Source organism: Anser anser (genome assembly GCF_964211835.1).
Source record: "Anser anser genome assembly, chromosome: 24".
Taxonomy (NCBI): Eukaryota; Metazoa; Chordata; class Aves; order Anseriformes; family Anatidae; genus Anser; species Anser anser.
Window position 1 is genome coordinate 3,173,270 of NC_139745.1, and position 10,749 is coordinate 3,184,018.

General features: G+C 61.9%; 1 protein-coding gene across 4 annotated transcripts in view; it reads right to left on the minus strand.

Annotated features, from left to right (window-relative positions):
- Positions 1-1,688, minus strand: part of PTPRU (protein tyrosine phosphatase receptor type U) — a 55,687-nt gene extending 53,999 nt beyond the window's left edge. For 2 of the 4 annotated variants that reach the window (XM_083810457.1, XM_083810455.1), the window contains exon 1: positions 1,434-1,662. In XM_083810457.1, coding sequence (XP_083666583.1) covers positions 1,434-1,506 — 73 coding nt within the window. In that variant the 5' untranslated portion in view covers positions 1,507-1,662. Of the gene's footprint in view, positions 1-1,433 lie in introns of all 4 variants that reach the window. The other 2 variants (XM_083810458.1, XM_083810456.1) reach the window with 2 other exon arrangements.
- Positions 1,689-10,749: the final 9,061 nt, after the last annotated feature.

Below are 10,749 nucleotides of genomic sequence, written 5' to 3' on the forward strand. Positions count from 1 at the left end.
CTGGAGCCTGTCCTCGGCAAATGTCAGCTCGTGGACATGGCACCGAGGCCCACGGGAGGAAAGAGGTTCGCCTGGGAGCACGCAAACCCCATCCCAAGCCCCTTCCCCATCCAAACCCAGCCCCATCCCGCTCCCCAGGCGGGCGGGTGGTCCCCTGCAGCCCCCCTTTGGGGAAACCACCACGATCCCCCAAAACTGCCCAGCACAATCCTCACTCCACGCGCCGTGACGCTCCGGACACGGACCCCGCTACCACCACCCCTCGCAGGCTGCTGTGGACCAGATGTGACAACACCGGGATGCTACGAGGGGAAAAAAAAACCACACGGGGCTGGGGAGCAGCACAGCCCCGGACCCCCCAGCACCAGGAGTGGGGGCAGAAGCCCCTTTCCTCCAGCAGTGGACCCTGCAAAGCCCCGTGCCTCAGTTTCCCCATTGCACCCGCCACGCAGGTGAGCCCCATGGAGCTCCCCGGCACCATTTATAATTTTCGGAGCGGGGCCACCACCAAACCCCTCCGTGCGCCAGCGCCGGGGCTGCGCGCAGGTGAGCCGCTGCGCCCCGAAGTGAAAGGAAAACGGGAAAGGAGGAGGCAAAACCCAGCCCCGAAGCAGGGAGCGGCTCCCAGCAGCCGGCAGCTGCAGCAGCGGGGTCCCTTCTGCCCCGTGCCTCAGTTTCCCCCGTGCCCGCACCTCCCCAGACCCGCACCCAGCACGGCCCCAAACCCACAGACCCCCCGGGCACCCCAATTTTGGGTGGTGGGGGGGAGGAGCAGTGGGGTTGCCGCACCCCAGGGCTGTGCTCCTGGCCCAGCAGAGCGGCTGGGGGCCAGGCAGGGGAAGCCGGCGGAGGGAAAATGTCGAAATTAAAAAAAATAATAATAAAAAATAATAATAATAATAATAACACCTTCCTTGGGGAAGCTCTAATGATAACCCCGCAGCACAGCGCCGGGCTGCGAGCGGAGCGCGCTGCCAGCCGCCACCTGTTCCCGCACCGCTCCCGGAGCCGTGCTGGGGACCGGAGGGGACAAAGGGGGGGGGGGGGAGCACCGGACCCCTTCACACCCCCCCCCCCAAGACCCCCCCCCTCCAAACCCCGGGGACCCCCCCGTCCCCGAAGCGGCGCCGAGCCCCGCTGCCGGGCTGAGCAACGCGGCGGAGCCCCGACGGGGACGGGAGCGGCGGCTGCGGGGGCACCGGGACGGGACCGGGGGTGGGGGGAACAGAGCCGTGCACCGGGACCGGAGCCCCCCCCAAATTCCCCCCCCACCCCCCAGCGGAACGCGGGGCTCCGGCGGAGCGCGCACAAAGCAGCCGGCAGCGAGCGAAAGCAACCGGGAGCGACCCGGGGCGACCGAAAACAACCGGGGGCGACCGAAAGCGACCGGGGGCGACCGAAAGCGACCCCCCCCCCTCCCCAAACCCCCTCACCGGACGGCGTCTCGGTGTCCAGGGCGCAGACCCGCAGGGCGAGGGCGAGCAGCAGCGCCCGGGCGCTGCGCATGGTGCGAGCTTTGGGGAAGGGGAGGGGAGGGGGGGGGGTAAAGGGGAGGCCGGAGGAGGAAAGGGGGGGGGCCCCCGGGGAAAGGGGGGGGGCGGGGGTGGGGGCGGGGGGGGGCGGCCACCGCCGCCTGCGGGCCCCGCGGTCGCTGCGGGCGGCGCAGCGGGGCCCCGGCGCCCGCCCCGCGCCTCAAATAGCGGCGGCCCCGCGCCGCGCTGACGTCACCCGCGGGCCCCCCCCACTTCGCCACCCCCCCCCCCCCAAAGCCTTCCCCCCCCCCCCCCCCCCCAGCTCCGCCGTTCCGCCCCCGGGACCTACGGGCAAGGGGGGGGGCGCCCCCTGGCGGCAGGAGGGGGGGGCGCGGCCCCGCCCCCGCGGGGAGGGGGAAGGGGGGGGGGAAAGGGGGGGGGCGGAGGGAGGGGAAAAGGGGAGGGGGGGCACGGTTGTGGTTTGGGGGGTCCCGAGTTGCGGGGGGGTGTGAGGCTTGGGGAGGGGGGGGGCAAGGTTGCAAGGAGGGGGTTCACGGTTGCGGGGGGCGCGAGGTTGGAAGAGGGGCCGGGGGGTGCAGAGTTGCAGTTTGGGGGGGTCCCCAGGTGCAGGGGGCGCAAGGCTGGGGGGGTGCAAGGTTGCAAGGGGGGGTCCCCAGTTGCTGGGGGCGCAAGGCTGGGGGGGTGCAAGGTTGCAAGGGGGGGTCCCCAGTTGCTGGGGGCGCAAGGCTGGGGGGGTGCAAGGTTGCAAAGGGGAGTCCCCAGTTGCTGGGGGTGCAAGGTTGCAAGGGGGGGTCCCCAGTTACTGGGGGTGCAAGGCTGGGGGGGTGCAAGGTTTCAAGGGGGGTCGCCAGTTGCAGGGGGTGCGAGGTTACAAGGGCGGGGGAAGGCTCAGGGGGCACGGCTGCAGTTTGGGGGGTCCCCAGGTGCAGGGGGTGTGAGGTCGCACAGGGGGGTTGCAAGGCTGGGGCTGCACGGTTGCAGCACACGGACAATTGCAGGGGGGGTCCCCAGTTGCATGGAGGGGTTGCAAGGCTGGGGGGGGGGCGCGGTTGCAGTCTGGGGGGTCCCCAGTTGCAGGGGGTGTCACCCGTTGCAAGGGGGGGTCCCCAGCTGCAGCGCGTGCAAGGTTGCAAGGCGGTTGCAAGGCTGGGGGCCGTACAGTTGCAGTTGGGGGGGGTCCCCAGCTGCAGTGGGGTGCAGGGCTGGGGGGGTGCAAGGTTGCAAGGGGGGGGTTCAAAGCTGGGGGGTGCATGGTTGCAGGACGGAGACACTTTCAGGGGGGTCCCAGTTGCATGGAGGGGTTGCAAGGCTGGGAGCGCACAGTTGCATTTGGGGGGGGGGGGCTCAGTTGGGGGGGAGCAAAGTTGCGGGGGGGCGGTTGCAATTTGGGGGGTCCCCAGGTGCAGGGGGGCACAGCGCTGGGGGGGTGCAAGGTTGCAAGGGGGCATTGTAAGGCTGGGGGGCATGGGTGCAGGCTGGGGGGTCCCCAGTTTCATGGAGGGGTTGCAAGGCTGGGGGGGCACGGTTGCAGTTTGGGGGGGGTCCCTGTTTGCAGGGGGGTGCGTGGCTGCAGGGGGGACCCAGCTGCACAGAGGATCCCTGTGGTTTTTTTTTTGGGGGGGGGGAACAGCTGCAGGGGGCCACCACCAGCCTGGAGCGACCCTGGGGCACCCCTACCTCTAGAGGGGCCCCAGCTTTGGGGTGGGGGGGGTCCCCAGCTGCAGGGAGGGTGCCAGGAGGAGGCTGGGGGCCGTGGCTGCCCCCCCCCCTCCATGGGCCACGTCCTCGGGGAGCGTGGGCGTTGCCTGCAGCGGGGCAGTGACACGGAAACCGCGGCGCCGCTGCACGGGGTGGCGGTGGCACCCATGGGTGACACTCAGCAAAGCCACCGGCCGTCCTGGACAAGCAAGGGGGGGCAGGTAGCGCGAGGCACAGCCGTGGCTTGCAGCGAGGGAAGGGGAAAAAATAAATAAATAAATAAATAAAAATAAATAAAAACAAAACCAAAGGGGCACAAAAAGAGGAAAATGTGCACGGGGCGGCGGGCGCAGGCGCGGGACGCGGCGTTGGGTGCCCGTGGGGACACGCGGTGCTGCCAGGGGATGAAAGGGCCCTTGTTCGCCCGCCGCCTCCGGCCCCGGCTCTGCAGGAAAATGTTTTTCCTCCGGCTGGAGGGGGGGGGGGGGTGAGTTTTGCAATGCACCCCCAGCCCGGCTGCCCTGCTGCTGCTGCACCCCGAGCTTCTTTGTTTTATCCCAGGAGGGTGAAATCCGCCCAGGTGCGGACGCCGGCACCCTCCCAGCGCAGCCCCCCCTGGGAATGCTGCAGCAAAATCGGGGCTAAAAACCTAAAAATCCCCCCCCCTCAGTTCTGCACTGCCAAGGTCTGGAGCAGGCGGAGGGGTTCAGCCCGGTGCAGGATGCGTGCGTGGAGCAGGATTCATCCACCTGCACCGCCCGCAGCTTGCAGCGCGCTGGGGCTGGGGTTGTTCAGGGGCCTTCGTCCCTGCTGGGAGGAGGAGGAGGAGGCGCTGGGGGGTGGCGGTGTTCGGGCCGGCTTGCTTTCCAGGGAGCAGCGCGTGGGCTGGGAGCGGGGCCCTGCCGTGGCACCGCATGCAATGGGTGCAAAAAGGGTCCTGCGGGCAGCCCTGGGGGCAATGCCCAGCACTGGGGACAATGCCCAGCTCTGGGGACACTGCCCAGTCCCCAGGGACACTGCCCAGCCCCGGGGATACGGCCCCACGGGGCTGCGCACCAAGTTCCCTCCATCCCCAGTTGCTCCCAGTTGCTCCCAGCCTGGCGAGCACGGTGCCAGGGGCCAGGCCAGTTCCCTGCCACCGGGACGAGGACGTTCTCCTGGCCCTGGGGGCACTTTGCAGGGCTGCACCGAAGCCGCCGTAGGGCACAGGGCCCGGCCGCATCCTGCCCCGTGTGTCCCCCCAGCCAGGGGAGGACATTTTGGGGTGGGAGCACGGGGCGAGGAGAGCCCAGGGACACCTCAGCTCCCTCCCTCCAAACCAAAGCAGCCTCCAAATGGCACCGAGCACGGAGCAAAGTGAGCAAATCCCCTCCCAGCGCTAAAATCCTGCTAAAACCCTGCCTGGCGGACACGAGTCCTGTGTGCCTGTGCAGGGGAGAAGCTGGGGACACTGTATGTGTGTGGGGGGGGGATTTGGGATTTGTTTCCAGCAGCCGAGCATCTCAGCATGGGGGGGATTTGGATGGGGTCCAGCAGAAGCAGGATGCTGCCAGGATTTGGGGGCTAGCGACCTGACCACGGAGTGTTTAAGCCACACAGCCCATTTTTAAACCCAAAAGCTGTATTTCAAAACCAAAACGGAAAGGGGGAACCAGAGCAGCCGTCCCAAAAGCTCCTTTTGCAGCCGGCGTGGCGCAACTTCATCCGGGCTCCCCAGCACTTCGCAATCTGCACCCTCGGGTGACTCTGGGGGTCACGGGGAGGGGGGAATTGCAGCGTCCCCGTTGCTGGTGCTGGGGAGCCCCCCGCACCAGGAGCTGCCGCGGGGACGCAGCCCCAATTTGGCACGAGCGGAGCCGGGGGTGCCACAAAGGCACCGTGTTCGGGGGCTGCCCCCCTGCCACGGGGGGGCTCAGCGGCCGGCAGCTGCAAGGGGGGTCGTGGGGGTGTATGGGGGTGTATAGGGGGTTTTATGGGGGTGTATGGGGATGTATGGGGGTTTTATGGGAGTTAATGAGGTGGGGGCATGCGTGGAGGGGCTGGGTGTGCAGGGAGGGGATGCACGGAGGGGATGCAATGTGAGGATGGATGGATGGATGGATGGATGGATGGATGGATGGACGGACGGACGGACGGAGGGGATGCATGCATGCATTTTATTGCCAGCAGGTCTGGGGACAAGCAGGAGTTGCCCATTAGGGCAGCCCCGCAGCTGCCATCGTGGCAGGATCAGGCCCTGCTGAGGAGGGTTTCCCCTCCAGCACATGCAGGTGAAACCCCATCAGCATAACAGGGCCGAAAGGGGGGAGAACACAGCAGAACCCTGACCCCGACCCCTCCCCACCGCCTCCTGGCAGCAGGAGCCAGGGGGGCGATCTCAGTGAGCACTCAGCACCCCGCAGGATCAGCCCCTGGGACCGCAGCCCCCTGCCCATCCGTCCCTGCCCCGTCTCCCGCTGCCATCAGCCCCCGAGCGCCTGCAGGAGCAATCGAGCTAAAATGAAGTAATCACTCTTCAAGTACAGTCATTTGCAGGAAAAATACAGGCCTCTCTGTGATTGCAAATGGTCTCAGCCGAAACCCTCTCTCCCATTCGGAGGATAAATGTTTTCAGCTCCAGGGTGTTCGGTGACAGCAGCCTGAAACGCAGCGGGCACGTCCGCGCTCTCGGGTTCCCCCAGGCTGGGGGTAAAACACTGGGTTTTGGGGCTTTGGGGCCTGTGGGGAGTCAGCAGCGCTTTGGGGAGGGTTTCTTGCTCTTGCTTATAAAAGGGCAGAGCGATGGAGCGGGGCTGCCCCGAGCCCTCCCCAGCACCCATGGGACGGGGCCACAGCACCCGGGTGGGCTGCAGGAGCGTGACCACAGCCCCCGTGCCAAAACCTTTCGTTTTTAGCTTATATTCAGAACACCTCTTTTTGCTGCCAGTGGAATAATTTCCCACTTTTCCCACGAGGACACAAGAGCTGTGAGGATGAGGCCACATGTCCATCAGCACTGCTACGGGGGGATTTCAGCCACTTCACACCCCAAACTTTTACCCTCTGCTTTTTTCTCCCCTCCATTCCCTTCATGCCACCCTCCCTCTTCCCCACACACCTCCCTCTTTCTTTTTCTATATCTACGCCTATTACACCACCATCCAGTTCTTTATCTCTAATAAGTCTCCGCTATTTTCTCAAATCACCTGCCTTTCCTAATGCCAAAAAATCCTTTTCTTTCTTAACAGACAAAACAGCTTATCTCATCCCGCCCGTCCAGCGGTCAGGCGCCCGGCGCGGTGCGGTGGCCGGATGTAATAGGGCTATTAGATGAGTTATCACCGCCTGAAAGGATGAAATAACTTCTGTGTCTTCGTCCAAATAAACCCGCAGAGCCGCCCATATTCCTGTTCGAGGCAACGAGTGAACAAGAGTTCCCGGAGGAAATAGCTGGAAGGTGCTGCGCGGCGTTACACGGTGTTACGCCAAGCTACGCGGTGTTATTTCTGACCCGACTCCCTGCCCGCCCGCTGCTTTGTGCTCCCAGGGCCCCGGGGTTTCTCGGTGGGGAACTGGGAGGAGGAAGGATCCGTCCACAGCCCCAGAGCTGAATCCTGCCCCGGTGCAGTTTTGGAGCCGATGGCGCCAACCCGGCGCGTGGCTGAGGTTGAGAAGCGGGCGCATGCAGCAAGCCGCTGCTTTTTCCAGCCCAGCTCCTGAGTGCAAGGAGAAAAGTAGCTCTCCACCTCCGAAGGAGATTTCCCGAACCACCCCTGCATTTCCCACGCACAGCTGCATGCAGACACCCCAAAGTACCAGCAGAGCCCATGCTCCACCCCAGCTCCCCAGGATGCCGGTAGCCCCAGCCAGCTGCGATTGTCCCCGTGCTGCCCCCACAAATTCCCCCAGCGGCATTTTCGAGGGTTTCATGGAGCAAAAAGCCGGGTGCTCACTTCTGGTGGGAGCCAGTGCCTCAGGACCACAGGGAACAGCCCCCAGCAGCAGCTCTGCTTCCACATGCAAAACCCCAACGCTGCTGCTAGGGCCACGCTTATTTTGGCTCTCCTCCTGGACTTGTGGCAAGCCCCCCAGGGTGGCTGGGGTGAAGCCATGCACTTCTCTGCTGTCCTCAGCCCAGCACCTGCCAACACAGAAATCGTTAAAAAATCCCATTACCAAGGGCACAACAGGCAGCGCCGGGCCCTTCCCACTGCCCAAAGCCCAGAGCTGCCCGGGAGCATCCCTTCCTTCTGCATCGGGATCTCCCAGGGTCTTTGCGAACCATTTAACTCAGAAATATCCCAGACATCCCACGCTAACTCAGAAATATCCCAGGGCATCACGCGCTGATGCTGGCCAGCACTTAACCCAGGTCCACACAGCAGCTGCAATCCCAGCTGCAAGGATTTGCTCATCCCTAAATTCAGCAATAAAATGACTTCGGTACAAAAGAATAAAGGCATTAAAACCCAGCAGATCTGCACCAAAACTCAGCGCTTTTCCCATTTTGCTGCTTTTTTTTTTTTTTTTTTTTTGAAGGGGGAGTGGAACATAAATAAGCCGGGGCGCTTCGGGTCCCTGATCGCATCCCGCATCACAAGAGCTGTTTGTTTTCAGCCCCGGGTTTGGATATCGCTCGGGTTTCTCATCGTCACCTCTGGTGCTGCCCGAGCACGGCGAGGGGAGTGAGGCTGCCTCTCCTGCCTGCCCCGAGCCCGGAGGAGAGGAGGGAGCATCGCCGCGTCCGGCCTTTCTTATTTATCCTTATGCCGGGGGAGATACTGCTTCTACAGCTTGTTTTAGTCTGCTTTTATTCGCTTTTATGTATGCGGGGAGTGTCGGCCCTCCTCCCTTGTGTTTGTCCTCCTCGCAGCTCCGCTTTGGTGCTTTTCCAAACGCCGTCAGAGAAAGGATGCGCTCTGCAGTTTGCAACAAAAAGAGCTCGTCAGGCATCTGAGCGGAACAGGAGCGAACTAAAACAAGCGGCAAAACCCAGAGAACGATCGATTCTTGTCCCACGTAGCATGGCTCGTGCTCACACTTTAATGCGGGGCTGGAAAAGCGTCAGGTCTGCCATCGATAGCCTGCATGGTCAGGGGGCGGAATGGAGACGTGTCGGGACCTGGAGCAGGGGAGGGAGGAAAAAAGTTTGAAGGAAAAGTTAAAGGCGGTTAAAAAGAGCAGAAAAGGTGCTTATTTGTTTCCTCTCTTCACCTGAGCTTCCTTCCAAGCTATTTTGAGAGCTCTCCCCTGCCCAGAGGGGTCGCTGCTCTGATGGAATCGGTCTCGATGCCAAAAATGGTCCCAAAAGGGGCTGGCTCCTGCCCTCCAATTTTCTGGCTTGCCCCACCATAAAGGATTTGTCCTGAGATCTCCTCGATCATGCGTTGTTATGAGCATGGACAAGGGCATGTGTGCATGGGGATGCCTGTGCGTGCCGTGTGTGCATCGGCTTCTAGGGACCCAAAGCACCATCTCGGTGAGACCCCGGCCATCCCTGCCTCAGTTTCCCCACCTGCCAAGGGCCAGGCACTGCCCTCCCTCGGGAGACGCCGCGGTGACTTTCTGAGGTCCCGCCGCAGAGTTATCAGGCACGGCTGGATCCTTTGTCAGCTCCTCTCCTTATTTCTGGCTCGGGACGGAGCCTCCTTTTTCATCTCATTGGCAGAGGATCAGAACTCATCCATTCTCAGTTAGCCGCCGAGTGCTGTGTTTCTTCTTCTTTTTTTTTTATTATCTGACAATGAAACATTTCAAAAGAAATACAATTTTGGAGGCTGTTCTGGAGGCACAAGAATCAGCCATTGGTGTGCTTAAAAAAATTAATCCTGGGCATCCGCGGGCTGGCGGCCGCACCTCCCTCGCTGCCGCGCAGAGCCGGGAGCGGGGGGCACGAGGGTGGCTTTAGGTAAAGGATTCAATAGAGGCTATGGGATTGTCCAGCGCCATCAGAGGTGTTAAATGAGGGATTCGGGGATAAGCCAAGGATTATGGAAAGTGGTTCTTTAAGCACAATGTATTTTGCATTTTAAGATCCAGGCATGTTTAATAAAAAGGCAATCAGCCAATCCACCGGCCTCGGCTCCTTGTCAGAGCATCGCTTCCTCTGCACGGAGCAGGGGCTTGTTTTGCGGATGATTTCCCAGGTCCGATCTTGTTGTGCAAGCCCAAACCCCTGCAAGGGTCCTGGTGTCTCCAAGGTCCAGCATGGCTCCGTTGTACCCACCCTCCGCAGGAAGGCCACCGAGACACAACACCGAGCCTGTCCCCAAACAAAAACCCTCCAAAACCCAGCCCTCAGCCTCCGCTTTCCCAGTTATTCAGGCCCACCTTCAGTCTCTCCACCAAAAAGGCAACAGATTGTTATTCTCCTTAGTTAAAATTGTGTCGATTTTGTAAGCAGTTAGTTAATAATCCCACATGGAGGTGATGAAGAGCAATGACACCTGGGGGTATCTCAGCACTCATGAGCTCCAAGGCTTGGGGCAAAGCCACTCCGCTCCCCCTCGGTGACCAGGGGATCCCTCCAGCCCTCCCATCCTCCAAGCTTCCTCCCACCCTAAAACCTCAGAAAGACTTTAGGTTTTAGGCGCAAAATCACAGCAATCGTCACCCAGGTGCCACTCAGCTCTCGTGAGCATCCCCTGGGGCTCCTGGCCAGGGGCTCCCCGGGTGTGCAGAACCAACCCCACCCCTGGCCGGCAGCATTTTGCTTTCCAGCCCCGAGCAATGTGACCGACCCGAATCAGCCGATGGCTGCCACAAACCTTCGCCAGTTGGCAGCAGTGGGTTTTAGGCAAGGAAAGGCAAAGGGGAGCCGGGGTCATTGCTCCTTCCCCCGGCCTGAGCTCTCTCTCTGCCTGTGCCTCTGCCTCAGGATCCATCCCCGCTTCCCCCTCTCCCCACCCACTCCCGAAGCCCTCGCATGCAAATCTCCTAAAAAAAAATTGCAATTTCAGGAGATGAAGCAGTCATTAATCACCAGGAAATTGTGCTTGTTACAGGAGAAACATTAACAAAATAATCATAAATAGTCTGCCAGCCCTGATTTGCCAATGCATACGTTTCTAACGCTATAGAAAGGCATCTCATTTGGCTGCTGTAATTAGTTATTAACCCTTTGCCATGCAGTGCAGAGCTTGGGCACCCGAGCCTCCCAGTGCGCAGGCTCGTCCACGTTGCTCCATCCTAAACCCAGCAGCATCCTCCACACTGCCACCGTGCCCAAAGCCACAGGGTTACTGCAGCCATAGGAGCGCCACGGCACAGTTGTTGAGCCCAAATCCCGATTTTCTCCATGGCAAAGGAAAACCCACCGCCCGCACAGCCCCGCCAGGAAAAGCCGTGAGCCTCCTCAGAAAGGTGCAGCTTTCGGTGCTGTGAAAACCCCGCTGGTTTACGGCTGTGCATTAAAATGCTGATTTAAAGCAGGCGATGGGGATGGGGACTGCTGGGCAGCCTGCCCGAGGACCATCGCATCCCAGCGGTATGGATGCTTCAAGGACACGGCCGTGCTCAGGATCCCACCAGATGTGGGAAAAGCCCATTTTGCCCTGTGTGGCTCTGTGGGAACAGGGAC